This window comes from Balaenoptera physalus (genome assembly GCF_965194825.1).
Source record: "Balaenoptera physalus genome assembly, chromosome: 7".
In the NCBI taxonomy this organism is placed as follows: Eukaryota; Metazoa; Chordata; class Mammalia; order Artiodactyla; family Balaenopteridae; genus Balaenoptera; species Balaenoptera physalus.
Window position 1 is genome coordinate 43,014,650 of NC_138886.1, and position 22,996 is coordinate 43,037,645.

A 22,996-nucleotide genomic window follows, 5' to 3' on the forward strand; every position below is an offset into this window, starting at 1 on the left:
AAAAGAAAATTACAGGCCAATATCACTGATGACCACAGATGCAGAAATTCTCAATAAAATACCAGCAAACCAAATCCAACAATACATTAAGAGGATCATACACCATGATCAAGTGGGATTTATCCCAGGGATGCAAGGAGTTTTCAATACCCACAAAACAATCAGTGTGATACAGCACATTAACAAAATGAAGAATAAAAACCATATGATCATCTCAATAGATGCAGAAAAAACTTTTGATAAAATTCAACATCCATTTGTCTGTAATATATGATTACAAACCCACAGCTACCGTCATACTCAATGCTGAAAAGCTGAAAGCATTTCCTCTAAGATCAAGAACAAGACAAGGACATTCACCTTCGCCATATTTACTCAATGTAGGTTTGGAAATCCTAGCCACAGCAATCAGAGAAGAAAAAGAAATAAAAGGAATCCAAATTGGAAAGGAAGAAGTAAAATTGTCACTGTTTGCAGATAACATGGTACTATACATGGGAAATCTTTAAGACACCACCAGAAAACTACTATAGCTCATCAATGAACCCAGTAAAGTTGTAGGATACAAAATTAACATACAGAAAGCTGTTGTAATTTTATACACTAACAACAAAGTATCAAAGAGAAATTAAGGAAACAATCCAATTTACTATTGCATCAAAAAGAATAAAATACCTAGGAATATATCTACCCAAGGAGGTAAAAGACCTGTATTCAGAAGACTATATAAGACACGAATGAAAGAAACTGAAGATGACACAAACAGATGAAAAGATATACCATGTTCTTGGATTGAAAGAATTAATACTGTTAAAACAACCATACTACCCAAGGCAAAGTACAGATTCAATGCAATCCTATCAAAATACCAATGGCATTTTTCACAGAACTAGAACAAATAATTTTAAAATTTTCATGGAAACACAAAAGAGCTTCAATAGCCAAAACAATCTTGAGAAAGAAGAAGAGAGCTGGAGTAATCACACTCCCTGACTTCAAACTATACTACAAAGCTACAGTAATCAAAACAGTACTGGTACTGGCACAAAAACAGACACATTGATCAAGGTAAGAGGAGAGCCCAGAAATAAACCCACACACTTATGGTCAATTAATCTAAGAGAAAGAAAACAAGAATATACAATGAAGAAAAGACAGTCTCTTCAACAAGTGGTGCTAAGAAAACTGGACAGCTACATGTAAAAGAACAAAATTAGAATATTTTCTAACACTATATACAAAAATAAACTCAAAATGAATTAAAGACCTAAATGTAAGACCAGATACTATCAAACTCCTAGAGCAAAACATAGGCAGAACACTCTGACATAAATTGCAGCAATATTTTTTGGATCCATCTTCTAAAGCAAAGGAAACAAAAACAAACCCCCCCCCCAAAAAAACCCAATTAAACTTAAAAGCTTTTGCACAGCAAAGGAAACCATCAACAAAACAAAAAGACAACCTACTGAATGGGAGAAAATATTTATAAATGAAATGACCGATAAGGAGTTAACATCCAACATATATTAACAGTTGATACAACTCAACATCAAAAAAAAAAACCCAGGGAATTCCTTGGTGGTCCAGATGTTGGGACTCCACGCTTCCACTGCATGGGGCCCAGGTTCAATCCCTGGTTGGGGAACTAAGATCCTGCATGCTGCATGGTGTGGCAAAACAAACAAACAAGGAAACAAACCAAAAAAAAAAAAAAAAAGATTAAAAATGGGCGAAAGAACTGAATAGGCATTTTCCCAAAGAAGACAAGCAGATGGCCAACAGGCATATGAAAACATGCTCAACATCATTAATCATCAGGGAAATGCAAATCAAAACCACAATAAGATATCACCTCACACCTGTCAGAATGGCTATCATCAAAAAGAAGACAAGTGACAAATGTTGGCAAGGATATGCAGGAAAGGGAACCCTTGTACACTGTTGGTGGGAATGTAAATTGGTGCAGCCACTGTGGAACACAGTATGAAGGTTTCTCAAAAAATGGAAAACAGAACTACCAGATGACCCAGCAATTCCACTCCTTGGGTATATATCTGAAAAAAACCCAAAACACTAATTAGAAAATATACATGCACCCCAGTGTTCATAGCAGCATCATTTACAATTGCCAAGATATGGAAGCAACTTAAGTGTCCATCAACAGATGAATAGATTAAGAAGATGTGGTATATATATACAATGGAATAATACCTAGCCATAAAAAAGAATAAAATATTGCCATTTGCAGCAACATGGATGGACTTGGAAGGCATTATGCTAAGTGACATAAATCAGAGAAAGGCAAATACTATATGATATCACTTATATGTGGAATCAAAAAAAATACAACAAGCTAGTGAATAAAACAAACAAGAAGCAGACTCACAGGTACAGAGAACAAACTAGTGGTTACCAGTGGAGAGAGGGAAGGGGAAAGAAACAATATAGGGGTTGGGGGGAAAAAGATTATTATGGCTATTATGGGATTATATGAAATTGTATGTGTGAAACTTTTGATAACTGTAAAGCACTATTGGATTTAAAAACTCTTTCCTTCAATGAAAAAATCAATTAAAAATAAAAAATAAATAAAAATAAAATACAAGTGAGTGATTATGTGATAATTTCTATCTTATTTCACTGGGTCTGTTCATAAATTTACAACACTGAACAGTTCTGAAATGTACATTTTAAATAAAGTTTAAGCCATTTTACATACTTTAAAAAAAATCAGCAAGCTTGAGGATATGTAAATATAAACTTCCAAACTGAAATGCAAAGAGAAAAATAAAGTAAAATAAAAATAATGGAACAGAATGTCCAAGAACTGTAGGACAATTACAAAAGCTGTAACGTATGCATAATGGGAATACCAGAAGGCAAAAAAGGAGAGAGGAGCAAAAATATACACATATATCTGGAGCAATAATGGCTGAGAAATTTCTGAAATTAATGATAAAGACACCAAACCACAGATCCAGGAAGCTCAGAAAATATCAAGCAGGGAAATAAAAAATCTACACCTAGGCATACCATAATCAAACTGCAGAAAATAAAAGGAAAAAATCTTGAATATGATCCAGAAAATCCACTTCTTCATATACATCCAAAGGCAAAGAAAATGGGATAGCAAAAAGATTTCTGCGGGACTTCCCTGGTGGTGCAGTGGTTAAGACTCTGCGCTCCCAATGCAGGGGGCCAAGGTTCGATCCCTGGTCAGGGAACTAGATCCCTCATGCATATGCAACTAAGAGTTCACATGCCACATCTAAGGAGCCAGTGAGACGCAACTAAGCAGCCTGTGAGCCACAACTAAGGAGCCCTCCTGCCGCAACTAAGACCTGGCAAAACCAAATAAATAAAAAGATTAAAGAAAAAAGATTTCTGCACTCACATGTTTATTGCAGCATTATTCACAATAGCCAAAATATGGAAACAACCTACGTGTCATCAAGATGAATGGATAAAGAAGATGTGGTTCATATATACAATGGAATATTAAGCCATGAGTAAGAAACAAACTTGAAACAACAAGGATGGACTCCCTCTGAGCGGCTTATGGTTAGTGAGATAAGCCAGACAGAGAAAGATGAACACTGTACAATATCATTTATGTGAAGAATCTAAAAAACCCAAACTTGTAGAAACAGAGTAGAATGGTGGCTACCAGGGACTGGAATGTGGGAGAACTGGGGAGATGTTGTTAAAGGACACAAACTTGCAACAATGATAATTAAGTTATGGAGATCTAATGCAGCACATGGTGACTATAGTCAAAATAGTGTATTATATATTTCAACAATTGCTGAGAAACTAAATCTTAAACGTTCTCACCACAAAAAAGAAACGATATTGATGTGAATTGATAGAGGTGTCAGCTAAAGCTATGGCGGCAACCATACTGCAATATATAAATGTATCAAACCAACATGTTGCACACCTTAAACTTATTCAATGTTGTATGGACATGAGATCAACTACAACAAGTCTTGAAAGACAGTAGAAAACACACACACACCAACAGAGATATAAGGAATAACTGGATTGAAAACTCACTAGAGAAAATCAAAAGCAGACTTGAACAGGCAAAAGAATGAATCAGAAAACGTGAAGACAGGTCATTTGAAAATATACAGTTAGGAGTAAAAACAAAAAAAAATTAAGAAAAGTGAACAGAGGCTAAGGGACTTATGGGACATCATTACGTGGGTCAATATATCGTTAATCATGGGAGTCCACAAGGAGGACAGATAAAGGGGTGGAGAGCTTATTTGAAGAAATAATAGCCAGAAACCTCCCAAATTTGAAGAAAGACATGGATATATAAATTCAAGAATCTCAAACAAGAAACACAATAATCAAAGAGAGACTATTAAAGGCAACAAGAGAAAAGCAACTTGACATGTACATAGGATCTTCAATAAGATTATCAGTAGATTTCTCAGCAGAAAAACTGCAAGCCAGAAAACAGGGGAATAATATATTTAAAGTGCTGAATTAAAACAAAAACAAAAACTCTCAATCAAGAGCATTATATCCAGAAAAAATGAGGGGAAAATTAAGATATTCTCCGATAAACAAAAGCTGAGGGAGTTCATTACCAGCAGAGCTGTCTTACAAGAAGTTTTAAAGGGAGTCCTTCAAGTTAAAAAGAAAGGATGAAAAAAAAAAGAAAAAGAAAAAAAGAAAAAAAAAAAAGAAAGGATGCTAGGTGCTAACATGAAGCCATATAAAAATATAAAGTTCTCCAATAAACAAAGATACATGGGCAAATATAAAAACCAGTACTATTGCGGTTCAACTTTTTAACTCCATTTTTTATTCTTTTACAGGTTTTAAAAGACAAAAAGATTAAAAAGTTATAAAGCTATGTTACTAGATACATACTATATAAAGATGTCATTTTTTTTTTTACATCAATAACAAAGATGGGGAGGCAAGCTGTAAAGGAGTAAAGTTACTGTATGCAATTGAATTTAAGCCAGTATCAGTTTAAAATATACTGTTATAACGTTAAGATATTATATGTAATCCCTGTGAAACCACAAAGGAAATATCTATAGACTATACACAAAAGGAAATAAGGGAATCAAAACACATCACTACAAAAAAATTGAACACAAAGAAAGCAATAAGAAAAAAAGAGAAACAAAAAGTCATAAGACATAAAATAATTAACAAAACAGCAATAGTAAATCCTTCCCTATCAGTAATTGCTTTAAGTGTAAACAGTTTAAACTTCCCAATCAAAAGACACAGATGGACAGAGGGATTTAAAAAAACAAAAACAAAAACAGGATCCCTCTATGTTGGTCTAAGGCCACACATAGGCTCACAAGTGAAAGGATTAAAAAATATTTCCCTTGCGAATAATAAGCAAAAGAGAGCAGAAATAGCTATACTGATATTAGACAAAACTGACTTTAAGTCAAAAGCTGTTACAAGAAACAAAAAAGGGCATTATAAGACAATAAAAGGGTCAATTCACGAAGAAGATATAAAAGTTATAAACATATATGCACCAAACATCAGAAATCAAAAACATATGAAGCAAACACTAACATAATTGAAGAGAGAAATAGACAGCTCTACAGTATTAGTAGGCGGCTTCAATACACAACTTCAGTAATGAATGGAACAACCAGACAGAAGGTTAACAAGAAAATAGATGAATTGAACTTAACAAATATATACAGACCACCCTTACCCAACAACAGAATACACAATTTCCTCAAGTGCACAGGGAACATTTTCCAGTATAGGTCTATGTTAGGCAACAAAAGAATCTAAATAAATTTTAAAAGATTGAAATTATATAAGCTATGTTTTCTGATGGAATGAGTGGAATGAATCCAGAAATCAACAGCAGAAGGAAAACTAAAAAATCCACAAATATATGAAAATTAACACACTCAAGCAATGAAGCAAAGAAGAAACCACAAGAAAAATTTTAAAACAATTTAAGAAAAATTAAAATGGAAACAACATACCAAAATTTATGGGATGCAGCAAGAGCAGTCCTGGGAGACAAATTATAGCAGTAAATGTTTACATTAAGAAGGAAGACACAATCCCAAATCAACAACCTAAATTTGCATCTTAAAGAACAGAAAAAGATTAACTACACCCAAAGCTACCAGAAGGAATGAAATAATAAAGTTTAGAACAGACATAAGCAAAACAAAGAACAGAAAACCAAGAGAAAATTGATGAAACCAAAAGCTCGAAACCACACATAGCTCGAAAGTGAAAGGATTAAAAAAGATTTCCCATGCAAATAATAACTAAGAGAGCAGAAATAGCTATACTGATATTAGACAAAACAGACTTTAAGTCAAAAGCTGTTACAAGAAACAAAAAAGTTCAACAAAATTGATAAATCATTAGCTAGCCTGACCAAGAAAAAGAGAGAGGAGTCGAATACAATTGACCCTTGAACAACACAGGTTTGAATTTTGTGGGTCCACTTACATGTGGATTTTTTTCCAATAAGTACGTACTTCAGTACTACATGATCCATAGATAGCTGAATCCGAGAATGTGAACCACAGATATGGAAGGCCAATTGTAAAGTTATATGCAGATTTTCGACTGTGTGGGGGTTCGATGCCCCTAACCCCTGAATTGTTCAAGAATCAACTGTAACTAAAATGAGAAATGAAGAAGGGGATAGTACCACCAATTTTACAAAAATAAAAAGGATTGTAAGAATACTATGAACAGCTGTATGTCAACAAATTTGATAGCCTAGATAAAATGGATAAATTCCTAGAAACATTCACCCTACCACTAATGAATCATGAAGAAATGCATAATCTGAACAGATCTATAATTAGTAACGAGATTTCATCATTAATCAAAAACCTCCCCACAACAACAACAACAAAAGCCCAGGATCAGATAGTTTCTTCTACCAAACATTTAAAAGAGAACACCAATCCTCCTCAAATTCTTCCCAAAAACTGAAGAGAAGGAAATACTTCCAAACTCAATATACGAGGTCAGCATTAATCTGATACCAAAGCCAGACAAAGATACCACAGGAAAACTACAGATCAATATCCCCCATGGATACTGAGGCAAAAATCCTCAACAAGATACTAGCAAACAAAATTCAATGGTACACTAAAAGAATTATATACCATTACTTAGTATAACATTCTAGGAATGGAAAGATGGTTCAATACACAAATTCAATCAACGTGATACACCTCATTAACAGAATGAAGGAAAAAACACAGATCACCTCAACTGATGAAGAAAATGCATTCAAATAAATTTCAACATTCTTTCATGATAAAAACACTCAAAAAGTTAGGAATTAAAGGAAACTTCCTCAATATATTAAGGCCATATATGAAAAGCCCACAATGAACATCATACTCATTGGTGAAAGACATGTCTTTTCCTCTAACATCAGAAACAAGATAAGGATGCCCACTTTTGCCACTTTTATTCAACATAGAAAGTCATAGCCAGAGCAATTAGGCAAGAAGAATAAATAAAAGGCATCCACATTGGAAAGGAAGAAGTAAAATTCTCTCTGTTCACAGACAGCATGATCTTATATGAAGAAAAACTTAAATATTCCACACAAAAAAACTGCTAGAATAAATGTATTCAGCATGTTGCTGGGTACACAATCAAAACACAAAAATCAGTTGTTTCTATACACTAACAATCAACAATTCAAGATGAAAATTAAGAAAAAAATTCCATTTACAATAGCATCAAAAATAATAAAATGCTTAGCAATAAACTTAATGGGGGGGAGGGGGTGGGAGGGGAGAATGATTTATACCCCAAAACCTATAAAACATTGTTGAAATAAAGTAAAAACACGTATAAATGGAAAGACGTTCCATGTTCACAGACTGGAAGACAATATTGTTAAGATATCAGTACTATCCAAAGCAACCTACAGATTCAATGTAATCCACATTAAAATCCCAATGTTTTTTGCATAAATAGAAAAATTCATCTTTAAATTCATACGGCATCTCAAAGGACCCACAAACAGTCAAAACAACCTTCAAAAGAAACTTGGCAGTCTCACATTTCCTGATTTCGAAATGTACTAACAAAAAGCACAGTGATCAAAACAACATGGTGCTTGCTAAAAAGACAACATATGGAATGGGAGAATATATTTGCAAATGACGTGACTGACAAGGGGTTAATATCCAAAATATGCAAACAGCTCATACAACTCAATATCAAAAAAACAAACAATCCAATAAAAAAAAATGGGTGGAAGACTTGAATAGACACTTTCCCAAAGACAACATATGGACGGCTAATAGGCACATGAAAAGATTCTCAATATTGCTAATTATTAGAGAAATGCAAATCAAAACCACAAAGAGATATCACTTCACACCTGTCAGAATGGTTATCATCAGAAGTCTACAAACAACAATGTTGGAGAGGATATGGAGAAAAGGGAACCCTCATACACTGTTGGTGGGAATGTAATTGGTGCAGTCACAATGGAAAGCAGTATGGAGGGCCCTTAAAAAACTAAAAATAGAACTAGCATATGATCCAGCAATTCCACTCTTGTGTATATAGCCAGAAAAAAACAAAACACTAATTCAAAAAAGATACATGCACCCAATGTTCACAATAGCACTATTTACAACAGCCAAGACACGGAAGCAACCCAAATGCCCATCAATAGATGACTGGATTAAGATGTGACACACACACATACATACACACACACACAATGGAATATTACTCAGCCATAAAAAAGAATGAAATACGGCCATCTGCAGCAACAAGGATGGACCTAGAGAATACTACGCTTAGTGAAAAAAGTCAGAGAAAGACAAACATGATACTATATCACTTATATATGGAATCCAAAAAATAATACAAATGAATGTATATACAAAACAGGTTCACAGACATAGAAAACAAACTTGTGGTTACCAAAGGGGAGAGGGACAGAAGGAGGGACAATTTACGGGTATGGGATGAAGATATACAAACTGCTATATATAAAATAGATAAGAAACAAGGATTTACTATATAGCACAGGGAATTATACCCACTATCTTGTAATAACCTATAACAGAATATAATCTGCAAAAATGACTCACTATGCTGTACACCTGAAACCCACACAATATTGTAAATCAACTCTATTTCAATAAAAACGAAACAAAATCCAGCATGGTGCCGGAACACAAAACTTAGACCAATCGAATAGAAAGCCCAGAAATAAACCCTCACATATATAGTTAAATGATTACTGACAAGGCTACTGAGATCATTCAATTTGGAATTTGTCTTTTCAACACTATATCCAAACATTAACTCAAAATGGATCAAAGACTTAAATGTCAGACCTAAAACTATAAAATTCTTAAAAGAAAGCATAGGTGAAAAGTTGCATGACCTCGATTTGGCGATGATTTCTTGGACATGACACCAAAAGCAACAACAACAAAAAATAGAAGATTTGGACTTCATCAAAATTAAAAACTTTTGTGCATCATAGGACACTATCAACATTGAAAAGGCAACACATGGAACAGGGGAAATATCTACAAGTCACACATCTAATTCAGAATATATAAAGAGCTCCTACAACTCAACAACAAAAAACCAAACAACCCAATTAAAGAATGGCCAAAGATCTTGAACACTTATTTTTCTAAAGAAGATATACAAATGGCCAATAAGCACAAGAAAAGATGTTCAAAATCACTAATCAATATGGAAGTGGAAATCAAAATGACAGTGAGATGGCTCTTCACATCTATTAGGATGGCTACTATCAACAAAACAAAGTAATGACTCGCTGAGGATGTGGAGAAACTGGAACCCTTGTGCACCACTGGTGGGAACGTAAAACAGTGTGACTGCTATGGAAAGTAGTATCGTGGTCCCTGAAAAAATTAATTACCATATGACCCAGCTACTTCACTTGTGGGTATATACCAAAAATATTTGAAAGCAGGGACTCAAAGAGACATTTGTACACTCATGTTTGTAGCAGCATTATTCACAATAGCTAAAATGTGGAAACAACCACTGTGTCCACTGACAGATGAATGGAGAAACAAAATGTGGTATATACATACAATGGGACATAATTCACGCTTAAAAATGAAATTCTGACATAAGCTATAACAGATTAACCTTGAAGACATTAGGCTAAGTGAAATATGTCAGACACAAAAGAACAAATATTGCATGATACCACTTACACGGGGTACCCAGAATAGTCAAATTCATAGAGGCACAAAATAGAATGGTGGTTGCCAGAGGCAGAGGGGAGGGAAAATGTGTAGTTACTGCTTAATGGGTACAGTATCACAGTTTTGCAAGACAAAAAGAGTTCCGGAGATGGATGTGGTGATGGTTACACAACAATGAGAATATACCTAATGCCACTGTACACTTAAAAATGATTACGATAAATTTCATATTCTATGTATTTAACCACAATCTGTAATGGGGATGGGGGTGAAGGAGAAATCAGTCTATCTCAAACAAAAACTGATAGAATTTGTTGCCAGTGGACCTCCCTTGCAAGAAATGTTAAAAGTTTTCAGAGAGAAGGGAAATGATAGAGGTCAGAAACTCAGACCTACAAAAGCATTAGAGAAGGAATAAATTAAGGTAAAATTAAGCCTTTTATTTTCCTTATTCTTAAAGGTCTAATGGAAAATTGTTCTAAATAATAATAGCAACAGTACATTGAGTACAGTTTATGGATAAGTGAAATGAATAATAACAATGTTATGAAGGAGCAGAAGAAATGGAATGGAATACTGTTATAAGATACCTCCACTGTCCCTGAAGCAGGAAAGTATTATTTGAAAGTGGACCTGGATTAGTTCTAAATTTTAAATGTATACTGCAATTTTAAGGCAACAACAAGAAAAAAACACTAAAGAAGTATAATTAATATGCTAGGAGAGAAGAAAAAAATTAAGTCATATAACATGCTCAATTAAAACCAGAGAAAGGCAGAAAACGAGGGGGAGATTTTAAAAAGCAAAGACAGACATGCAACAAAAAGAGTTACAACTATTATAAATATAAATCCATTAACCCTACTATATCAATAATCATTTTAAATTAAATGTGAATGGTCTGAACATACTAATTAAAAGACACATGATAGAATGGATAAAAAAGCAAACCCAACTACAAGGTGTCTACAAGAAACCCACTTTATTTTTAAATTATTTTTAAATTATTTTTTATTGAGGTAACATTGGTTTGTAACATTATATAAGTTTCATGTGTACAAATTATTTTTCCACTTTTGTATACAAGACAGCTTGCTCACCACCAAAAATTTAGTTTCCAGTCATCACCATACAGTAGATCCCCTCTACCCATTTTGTCCTCCCCCCAACCCCTATCCCTCTGGTAACCACTACTCTATTCTCTGTATCTACATATTTGTTTTTTGATTGGTTTGGTTTCTTCATTTACTTTGGTCTTGTTTTTGTTTGTTTTTAATTTTTTGGCCACACTACACAGCATGCGGGATCTTAGTTCCCTGACAAGGGATTGAACCCATGCCCCCTGCAGCAGTCCTAACCACTGGACCGTGAGGGAAGTCCCTGTTTGTTTTTTTTACTCCACATATGAGTGAAATATAGCATTTGTCTGTCTCCATCTGACTTATTTCAGTTAACAAAATACTCTCAAGGTCCAACCATGTTGTCACAAATGGCAAGACAAGAAACCAATGCTAAATATAAAGACACAGACAAATTAAAAATAAAGGGATATAACAAATTTATAGAACATTTCATCCAACAGCAGCAGATTACATATTCTTCTCAAGCTCACACAGAACATTCACCAAGATAAGTTATACTCTGGGCCATAAAACATACCTTAACAAATTTAAAGGAACAGAAGTCATACAAAGTTTGCTTTCAGAACACAATGGAATTAAACTAGATATCGTAATGATTTCTGGAAGAAAGATGGAAAATCCCCAAATATCTGAAGATTAAATAAACACTAGCTTTAAATAACACGTAAGTAAAAGAAGCAGACTCAAAAGAAATTCATAAAATATTTTGAGTCAAATGAAAATATGACTTATCAAAATTTGTGACCTGCAGCAAAAGCAGGGCTTAGACGGAAATTTATACCATCGAATGCATATACTAGAAAAGGAGAAAGATCTAAAACCAATAATCTAAGCTTCCACCTTAGGAAACTAGAAAAAGAAGAGCAAAGTAAATCCTAAGTAAGAAGAAAAGAAATCATAAGAATTAGAGCAGAAGTCAATGTAGTTCAATACAGAAAATCAATAGACATTTCAATGAAACCAAAAGCTGGTTCTTTGAAAAGATCAATAAAACTGGTAACTCTCTAGCCATGTTAACTAAGAAGAAAGAGAAAAGACATAAATTACTAATATCAGAAATGAAAGGAAGGGCCATCACTACTGATCCCACGGACATTAAAAGGTTACTAAAGAAATATTATAAACACACCCACAAATGTTATAACTTAGATGAAATGTACCAATTCCTTGAAAAATACACTCTACAAAAACACATACAAGAGAAAATCATCTAAATAGGCCTATATCTATAAAAGAAACTGAATCAATAATAATCTTTCAAAACTGAAAGCATAATGCCCAGATGGTTTCACTAATGTTCTACCAAATATTTAAGGAAAAAATGACACTAATTCCTTACAATCTCTTCCAGATAACATATGAACATTTCTAACTCATCTATGAGGTCAGTATTACCCTAATACCAAAACCAGATGAAAATATTACAAGAAAGAAAATCTATTGACCAATACCTTTCATGAACACAGATGCAAAAATCCTCAATAAAATATCAGAAAATTGAATCCAAAAATGTATAAAAATAATAAGACTATGGTGAAGTGGGATTAATTCCAGGCATTAAAGCCTTGTTTCACATTCAAAAATCAATGCAATCCTATGGCTCATAGAAAAATCCTATGATCATATCAGTAGATGCAGAAAAATCACTTTACAAAATCCAACACACATTCTTGAACAGAACCTCTCAGCATACCAGAAATAGAGGTATGTATGGTAGAAAAAGTAGTAATAATGGATGTCTCTGGGGGTGTGGGCAAGCAAACTTTCGGGCATGATGGATATGTTCATTAGCTTGATCATGATGATGATTTCCTAGGTGAACACATATGTTAAGATTTATCAAATTGTAGACTTTAAATATGTGCATTTTACTATATGTCAATTATACCTCAATAAAACTGTTAATATCCAATTAATGGTAGAATCTAGATTGTGGGTATATGGATATAGACTGTAAAATCTTGTAACACTGATGTATGTTTGACTACTTGTCACAATAAAATGTTCCCTTTCAACTCTAAAGTTTTATGAAAGTATCTTAGAATGTAACCAAGCAGGACCCTATGAGGCCTTCCCAGGATAGACACCCACCCATGTCCTCCGCCTGCCTTTTGTCTGTCGAAAAACTTTAGTCAAAGAATAAATTTAACCAGAGAAGTGAGAAAATGCAGAAAGAAAGGAAAACAGTCAAGCAAGACAAAATAATAATAGTAAGCCATTAACAAAGTCAAGGACTTTTAGTTCCTCCTCAAGGGCTATAGATAATATTCTGAGTCATGTCCTTTGAGCTGTTTTGCAGATACTGAAACCCCCACCAGGTGGAAGAAGTTAACTGTATGCTGCCCACAATCACAGAGACCCCAGACTGGTTGGAACCTCCAGGGTGATGATGCTGACTCTCAATAACCTCACCACCAACCAATCAGAAGAATGTCCACGAGCTGTTCACATACCCCACAAATCCTTCCCTCACCCTGTCTTTATAAACCTTTCCCTGAAAGCCTTTGGAGAGTTCATGTCTTTTAAGCACTAGCCGCCCTGGACTCCTTGCTTGGTGCCCTGCAATAAATGTTGCACTTTCTTTTACCACAATCCGGTGTCAGTAGATTGACTTTACTGCATGCCAGCAAGCAGACGGAAATTTGGTTCGGTAACAAGAACATAAAAGAAAAACCAATATTTAATTGGTAATTCCACTAGACAATCATTTGTTTGGTTTCCCAGTATATTCCTATCACAGAAGAATGACTTCTTAAAATCAGGAACTGTGCCCTGGCTGAATCTTCATCTTCCTATAGAGTTACTGTTATACTGGGGGTATGCATTAAGAGGCCACTGAATATAAGACTATATATAAAGAGAAAACTGAGAGATTAACATTTCAAAAACAGAATATGCAAGTTAGTTTAAGAAAAAGAAGAAGAAATCTGAGTTTCTAATGTTACATAAAGATGTCAGACATAACAAAATTTTTTAATTTGCCCAAGTACTGTAATTCTGGAGCAAACAAAGAGAAAGTGAGAAGGAAAACTATAACATTAAGAAGTATGCTCTATGTTACAAATGATAATTCTATCATACAAGCCACACTTACTATTACTTCTGCCCCTGAATTTCTAGTATTTTTGCCCTGAAAGTGCTCTTCAAATGCACCCAGTTGTACGTCACAATCCCCTGGGTCATTTGTTTTAAAAAAAACTTTTTTGGTGTCCTACTCTAGATAAATGAATTATAATATCTGGGAAGTGGTTCCAAAAAAATCTGTATTTCTAACAAGCATGTATGACTGATTCTGATGCAGCCTAGCTCTTGAAGGAAATATTAAATGCTAGATGGTTTAGCAAAGTAGGGAGGTGAACTTCAGATGAAGTCTATGAAGTATCAATACTACCACCTCCCTAAATAGATGATACATAGGAAGGGTGGAAGGGTGTAAATAACACTGTATAAAAAGTATACTTTACCAACATCAGAATTTGCCAAGAGTTTGAGAAAAAACTCAATTCGTCTTTCTCCATCCACAAATAGATGCTTCTGGCACTCAGTCTACATACTGTACAGGACCCAGTACAGTAGCACTGTTCTGCTGCATTATAATTCGTTTTTGTAAACTCCATTCATATATAACAATGTTTCTATGGAAAAATGAATTCTAATTTCCAAAGAGCCATCTCTGAAACAAATTTTCCATTATTAGATATGAAACCATCCATTTAACTCCTGTATACTAATTCATACTATTCATACGCCAATAGTGAAATTGGCTGGATTATTACACAGAAACCTAGCAAAACCATACATTTAAAACTAATAGATCCTTCTGATATTAGATCATAAAATATTAAGCCCATCATCTTAACATTTTTCCTATGTAGCATCTAGCTTCTATTATTGAAATTTTCAAAGAATTTTTTAATCCTCTAAGTTTATCAAAAAACTATTGCTTTTTAAATTCTCCAAGAATTTTTTTAAATTCTAGCTATTATTCAAAGCTTCATTTAACAAAATGTAACCAACTTTGATACATAAAACACTGACACATTATTTTTAAAATGTGGTGAACACCAAAATTAGAGGGATCACACTACCTGAGTTCAAGACACTATAAAGTGACAGTTATCAAGATAAGCATGGTATAGGTGAACAGATGGACACACAGATCGTTGAAACAGATACAATTCAAAAATAAACCCACAAAATATAAAGTCTACTGATTTTTTTACAAACATTCAAAGATAATTCGATGGAGAAAGGATATTCTTTTAAGCAACTTGTGCTAGAAAAATTGGACATTTGTATCGACATGCAAACAAAGGAACCCCAACCTTCAACCTATACTACACTTTATACAAAAAAGGATCAGAAATTTTACATTTACAAAAATGTAAAATATAAAATTATAAAACTTCTGGAATAAAACATAAGAGAAAATCTTTGTGACTTTGGGTTAGGAAAAGATTTCACAGATACAACTGACTCATAAAAAGCATGACATTGGGACTTCTCTGGTGGTGCAGTGGTTAAGAATCTGCCTGCCAATGTAGAGGACACAGGTTCGAGCCCTGGTCTGGGAAGATCCCACATGCTGTGGAGCAACTAAGCCCATGTGCCACAATTGCTGAGCCTGTGCTCTACAGCCTTCGAGCCACAACTACTGAAGCCCACGCGCCTAGAGCCAGTGCTCCATAACAAGAGAAGCCACCGCGATGAGAAGCCCATGCACTGCAATGAAGACCCAACACAGCCAAAAATAAATAATTAATTTTTTAAAAAACATGACATAAAAATTTTTTGATAAACTGGAATTGATCAAAATTTTAAACTTTTATTTTGCAAAAGACAGACCTGGAAAAGACTGGGAGAAAGTATTTTTAAATCACGTTATCTTACAAAGGACTTGTATCCATAATATTTAAAGAACTTTCAATACTCAACAATAAGAAAACAATTTGGAACAGAGTTTGGAAGTTCCTTAAAAAGTCTAAAAAAGTTACCATATGACTCAGAAATTCCACTTCTAGGTATACACCCAAGAGCATTTAAAATATATGGTCACGAAAAACTTGTACATGAATGTTCACAGCAGCATTACTCATAAAAGGAAAAATAATAATTTAAATGTCCATCAACTGATGAATGGATAAACAAAATGAGTTATATCCATATAATGGAATATTAGTCACAAAAAAGAATGAAATACTGATACACGCTACAATATAAACGAACCTTGAAAATATAAGATTAAGGGAAGGAAGTCAGGAAAAGAGGCCATGTATATTGTGATTCCACTTATTTATTTTTTTATTTTATTTATTTATTTATTTTTGGCTGCGTTGGGTCTTTGTTGCTGTGCGCGGGCTTTCTCTACTTGCGGGAAGCAGGGGCTACTCTTCGTTATGGTGCGTGGACTTGTCATTGCAGTGGCTTCTCTTGCTGCAGAGCACAGGCTCTAGGCGCGTGGGCTTCAGTAGTTGTGGCTCGCAAGCTCTAGAGTGCAGGCTCAGTAGTTGTGGCTCACGGGCTTAGCTGCTCCGTGGCGTGTGGGATCCTCCCAGACCAGGGATCGAACCCGTGTCCCCTGCACTGGCAAGCGGATTCTTAACCACTGCGCCACCAGGGAAGCCCCTGTGATTCCATTTAAATGAAATGTCCAGAATTGGCAAATCCACAGAAGACAGAAAGTAGATTAGTGGTTGCCAGAGGAAGGGGGGGGATAAATCTGTATTGACTGTTTATAGGTATGAGATTTATTTTTGGAGTGTTGAAAATGTTCTGGAATTAGATAGTGGTGACAGTTGCACTATTTTGTGGCTATACTAAAACAATGAATTGTACATTTTAAAAGGGTGAATTTAATGGTATGTGAATTAAATCTCAACAGAAAAATAATCCAATTTAAAATGAGTAAGATTTGAACAGACATTTCACCAACAGAAATATACAAACAGCAAGGAATAACATGAAAAGATGCTCAACACCCTTAATCACTAAGGAAATACAAATTAAAACCACAATGCTTTACCACTATTTACCTATTAGAAAAGCTAAAAAAAAAGTGTTTTAAATGACAATACTAAGTGCTAGTGAGAGTGCAGAGCAACTAAACACCCATACAATGCTAGTGAGACAGCAAAATGGTACAGCCACTTGAAAAGCAGTTCCATAGTTTCATATAAATTAAGTATTCCCTTACCATGGAACCTCGAAATCCCAAAAAGAAATAAAAATTTATGTCCACACAAAAACGTATACATGAATGTTTACAGTAGCTCTATTCATAATCACCAACAACTGAAATGTCCCTGAACTGGTGAACGGATAAACATTTACAGGACATGGATACAATAAAATATTACTCAAAAATATAGGAATGAAATACTGATGCATGCAACACATGGATGCCTCTCAAATTCATTTGTAAAAGTGAAAGGAGTGAAATTAAGAAATCAGACCCCAAAAGCTACATACCACATAATTCCGTTTATATGGCACTCTAGAAACGGCAAAACTGTAGGGATGGAAACAGATCAGGGGTTGCCAGGAGAAGGGATGGGGGTTGGGTGGGAGACTACAAAGGGGCAGCAGAGGAAATTTTGAGGTCTTCGTGTAATTTTGCTGTATCAGGATTGTGGTGGTGGATACTTGCTTCCCTGCATTTGTCAAGACTGACAGAACTGTACATCACAAGAATGAATATAGTCTATGCAAATTTTAAATGAACAAATCCGTTGATAAATCACACTCCACACAAACCTCCACCTTGAATGTAGAAGCCATTTTCCACTATAGGTCAAAGCACCACACAATGTTCTCAAGGCTTCCTAATGAGGTAGGTGGAGACCAGTTTTATCATTTTTATTTTGCAAATGAGAAGCAACACAGATTAAACCATCTGCAAATTTCTGGTACTAGTCAGAGTGATGAGCTAGCATTTATGTCCTTAGCTCTTGTAGTCCCACTCTCTATCAAGGTACTAGATGCCAACGGTAGTAACAAGAGGTTTTCTTTATCAAACTAAATTATCCACTATTTCATAAAGGAGAAATATTAAGATATATAAGTACTTTAGAAGAAGGCTGCAGGGGCATATTCAAGAACAGTAAAATTAAAAACAAAAAAAGAAACAATATACTACTCACACACACAAATTAACTCTAGCTTTGGCCTGGGAGACGCATTTCATAAAGAAAAGGAATCTAATTTCTAATGGGTATTTAAAATAGATAAAGGTATAATACAAAAACAGTGGAAGCACTAAAAATGAAACTCCAAATAAGGAAGCGCACCAGAATAAACGGACACAAAGTAAAGCGTCGGTCCTTCACCATCTCAGCAACCTAAGGACAGGTTCATTCCCGTCTTTTGTAGGTCTGAGATGCTGCACAGCGCACCTAGTTTCTTAAAAAATTCAGTAACTCACTGTGACCCACAAAACCCCAAAGCCTTAACAAGCGTGACACCCTGCTGGGCCAGGTCGTGAATTGAAAACACACAACCAACCGTTCGAGTAATTCTTCCCAGGAGTTTTCGCTCTGTGTTATCAGCCGAACCCAGGCGAGCCACCGGGACTCCAGGTGGTGAGGCCGGAAAGGGGAGCCGAGAAACCAGCACGGTTTAGCGGTACCCGGAGACTGGGCGAGGAAGGAAGAGGGCGTCTTCGGTCACAGCGCCTTGCTTTCACGTGCGAGGCGGCGTGCGACACTCCGTGGGCTGCCCGGGGCCTCCGTCACAACCCAAGGGGGGAAAAATGACAGGGACCAGACCAAGTCCAGGTGTGTCTCGTGGCCGCCCCTCGCCCAGCACAGCTGAAACCGGACCGCGAGAGGCAGAAAAGGGCGCCTCTGTGGAATGTGAACTCCAGACCCCTGGAGTCCACTGCGGGTCCCCTCAGCGGAAAAAGGGGGCCCTTTTCATCCCGCACCCGAGACCCCACTCCCCTCCGGCCAAAAAAAATAACTTGCCGGCGGAGGCCCAGCAACTGCCGCCCGGTTCTATGTAATCTGACCCCAACGAGGGCGGCGGCAGGTTGCAGCGAGGGGCCCGAGGCCCTACGAAGGCAGGGCCGGGCTCCGGCAACGGAATCCCGGGAGGGAGGCGAGATGGAGGGGCAGCGGCGGTCTCGTTACCTGCCCAGATGCCCAGATTGAGCTGGGACTTGTCCAGGTTCACCACATAGTCCCCCAAGAACCGGTTCAACACGTCCACGACCACCGACTCGAACACCATTTTTCTCAGCCGCGGTGGACGCGGCGCTCCTTCTTCCTGCGCCTGCCCTCCCGCGCCCTTCTGACGAGACCGCTCGGTTCCCCGGCTCCTGGGCGGCTCCGACCGCGGAGTCGGACGCTCAGCCCCGCCGCGAGCCCTACTAGAGGCGGAGGCGGCCGCTCGCGCGACGCATGCGCAGCTCAGGCTCCAGGGTTGGGTCGGAGCGCCAGGCCCCGAAGAGTGGTAGGGCGGCTGCGCGGCCGCCTCTCCTACGCGAGCCCCCGTCGGGCCGAGCGCCGCTCCTCTTTCTCCTCTGCCCCTCCTCCTCCCCCCATCGCCTGGCAACGGGACGGGTACCTGGAGTTGCCAGGCGTTTTACTACCCCGCCCCCACCGGCAGTCCGGAGCCGGGAGTAGAGACGAGGACTGGGCGCCAGGGGTCGCAGCGGTTACTCCGGGCCAGGAACGCCCCGCCCCTAACCGAGGAGACACGCCCCCACGCGGGGGTTTGGGTGGGGGGGTAAGGTCCTAAACCTAAATAAAGCAGGCGTCCGATTCTAGCCTTTTCCCTGTTAGGCTGGAGGCCTCACGAGGGGGTCCCAGGGAGCACCCACTTATTATTACAGGTTCGCAGGTACAGGCAGAGCCCGGGCGTTGCCGGCTTCCTGGGTCCGACCCCCCTGAGTGTCTCGGTGCCTGTAACTGCCCCGCCCGGTCCTCCGAGTGCTTGGCGAGGACGCGCCGTTGGTGTCTTAACTTCCCGGGCTGCAAATCCAGGGAGGGAAGTAAAGAGTAAACTCTGGGTTGTAATTCCACGCCCCCTTCCCTGCATCTGAGATCACACTCTTTTTTGGTCAAGTTCTGCAGACGGAGCCGCCTTTCATCCTTTAGAGAGTCAACTGGTCCGGAAGCTGCGGAGCGCCTTCTAAAAAATACTTAGATACCCCTGAGCTTACACAGAATGGCTAACCTTAAACAAAAATTAGAGCGCTTTCAGACCCACTCCCACCCCCGCGTTTGGTCTTATATAGAAATAGGGCCAAAGGCCTGAGGTCACAGAGACGCTGGATGTGAAGTTTGGAGAACTATAATTAATAACCCTCTTAAGGATTTAAGATGTAGGGGTGTAGTTCTATTAATTCTTGTATCATTTTAGCGCATTTTGTGTATAGTCATCCAGATTTTTTAAGGTTTAAAGGTTTTCCTTTGCAAGTAGAATGCCTGGCAAATACAGTGTAAAATCTTATATTTACATGAGTTTATGAATTATTTTTATATAATCTCATATTTGAAGGGCCTTTCTTATGTCACAATTCAATCTCTCGGTCTTTAAGATCATGAAGCTGCAATGCTAGAGATTCGTCCAAGGTGACACAACTAATTTTCTGCAGAAACAGATGGAACCTGTTACTTCTGGCTGACTCCACTCCACCATCCCACCTGCTCCTCTTGCATTTGGCTAATGACATTGGAAATCCACCTCAGAACACCTGAAGAGAGAAATTAATAGAAGCTAAAATGCCTAGAAAAAGGAAAAGCTTTCTATAATCAGCTATTTTGCTACTGTGCTATTATTAATAAGAAGCCAGGTATACAGTAGCTAGAAAATTCCACTGTTATATCTAGCACCATAAGTTTAAAGTACAGGAACTTCTAGAACTCACTCCAAAAATATGCTTTAAGTATCTTGCAAACACTTCACACTAGTTTTCTACAATCCATGAAAATACTGTGGAATTGGGTGAGGGAGAGTGTGCTGCTGAAATTTCAGAAGTATCAGCTTTTATTTGCTAAAGAGAACAATGAGAAAAATTCTGAGAAACTGTTGGAAATAAAAAAGAAGACACATGTTGTAACTGAATTCTTATCTAGTGTTAGGGGCTGTATCATGAACACGTTTCCTAATTACTAAAAGGTACAGTCCTCCTGTTGCTTAATCCGTCTGAGGAAGTTTGTAAGCAAAAGAGTATTAATGTCATCATATAAAAGATAGGTATACTTATTAAACCATTAAACCAATTATCTGTTGAACCTTGAAAAATAAGCCCAAGGACTACCAAGTTGTTGAAGTTTCAAATTTGGGAATGTGCCAGTGGAAGGTTTTTTTTCCTCCAGATACTAATTAAAATGCTATACTTCATTGTTTGATCAAACGAAAAAAAAAAAAAAAAAAGCGTTTGAGTGACCCCAAACTGCAATATCATCCAACCGTGCAATAAATCTCTAACTTTGTAAGTAGGGCTTGCTATATTGTGTTTAGTCTACATGCTACAGCTTTCTATCTTTGAAGTTTGGGTATACTGGTAGTAATCTTGGACATCTTTTTTTCCTCCTAATTGTAATTCCTCTGTCCACAAGTAAATGTCATTGCCATGCTGCTTGACCTTATCATTCCCCATGTGAGGTCAGTATTGTGGAACTAAGCTAGATGTTCAGATAACAAAGCCATTGAAGTACACCACATTCCTGAAAGGTTTCTTGGAGGAAAGGTCTAGAAGATGGCCATTCTACAGGACTTTTCCTGACCTAGCCTCATAAAGCCCTGCACTCCTATCTCAGTTAACAGTTTAAAAATTATAAACGATCAAAAGTTATTTGGATATATGTGTTCCAATCCTTAAGAAAAAAATAAAAGAGAGAAATTTGTTAGAAGGGAGACACAAGGAAAAGATTGAGAAATTTACAAGAACCTTACCCAGGTAGTGTATGTGAAAATTTAAATCAACACAATCATTCTAAAAGGCAGTTTGTAAACATGTACAAACTGACATATATATATATGTACACATACATGTGCATATGACTTAGCTAAGCAATCCCACTTCTTGAGATTTACTCTAAGAAAATAATTATAAATATTCAACAAGCTATCCCACAAGCACATTCATTAAAGAATTGCTTATAATAGCAAAAACTTAGAAACAATCTAAATGTCTGTTATAGGGAACATGGTTAAGTAAACACACACACAATGAGTTACTATACAAGTTTTAAAAATGATGAAGACCTATACTAATATGGAAAGAAGTCAGTGATATACACTTATGAGAAACAAGGTGCAGAATAATATATCAATTATATAAATTGTGGATGTGTTTTAAGTATGCAGAGAATATATATACAGAAAGAAATCTAGATGTATGCTCACCAAATGTTAACGGTAATTATCTCTACCTAGACAATGAGACTTTGGATAATATGTATTTTCTCTGTTCTTTCAAGCTTAAAAAAATTTTTTTTACAGTGAGCATATATCTTTTTCCCTAAATAAGAAATCTGTCTAAATAAAGTAAGAAGATAACTACGAACCAAGTATAATAACACTTCTCTTACTCATACTGATTGAAATGCTTTTAGTCTAAAACAAATCAGCTTTGGAGATTTTGAACCAAGGAGACTGAGTTTCATTACATTCAACTATATGCTGTATACTTGGAAC

General features: G+C 36.7%; 1 protein-coding gene across 4 annotated transcripts in view; it reads right to left on the reverse strand.

The window, feature by feature from the left end:
- Window positions 1–19,916, reverse strand: part of VPS13A (vacuolar protein sorting 13 homolog A) — a 265,169-nt gene extending 245,253 nt beyond the window's left edge. For 3 of the 4 annotated variants that reach the window (XR_014266082.1, XM_082470764.1, XM_082470765.1), the window contains exon 1: window positions 19,480–19,724. Coding sequence is in view for 3 of the 4 variants with exons in the window: in XM_082470764.1 (XP_082326890.1) it covers window positions 19,480–19,579 (100 nt within the window). In the remaining variant the exon portion in view is untranslated. Of the gene's footprint in view, window positions 1–19,479 lie in introns of all 4 variants that reach the window. The other variant, XM_082470763.1, reaches the window with a different exon arrangement.
- Window positions 19,917–22,996: the final 3,080 nt, after the last annotated feature.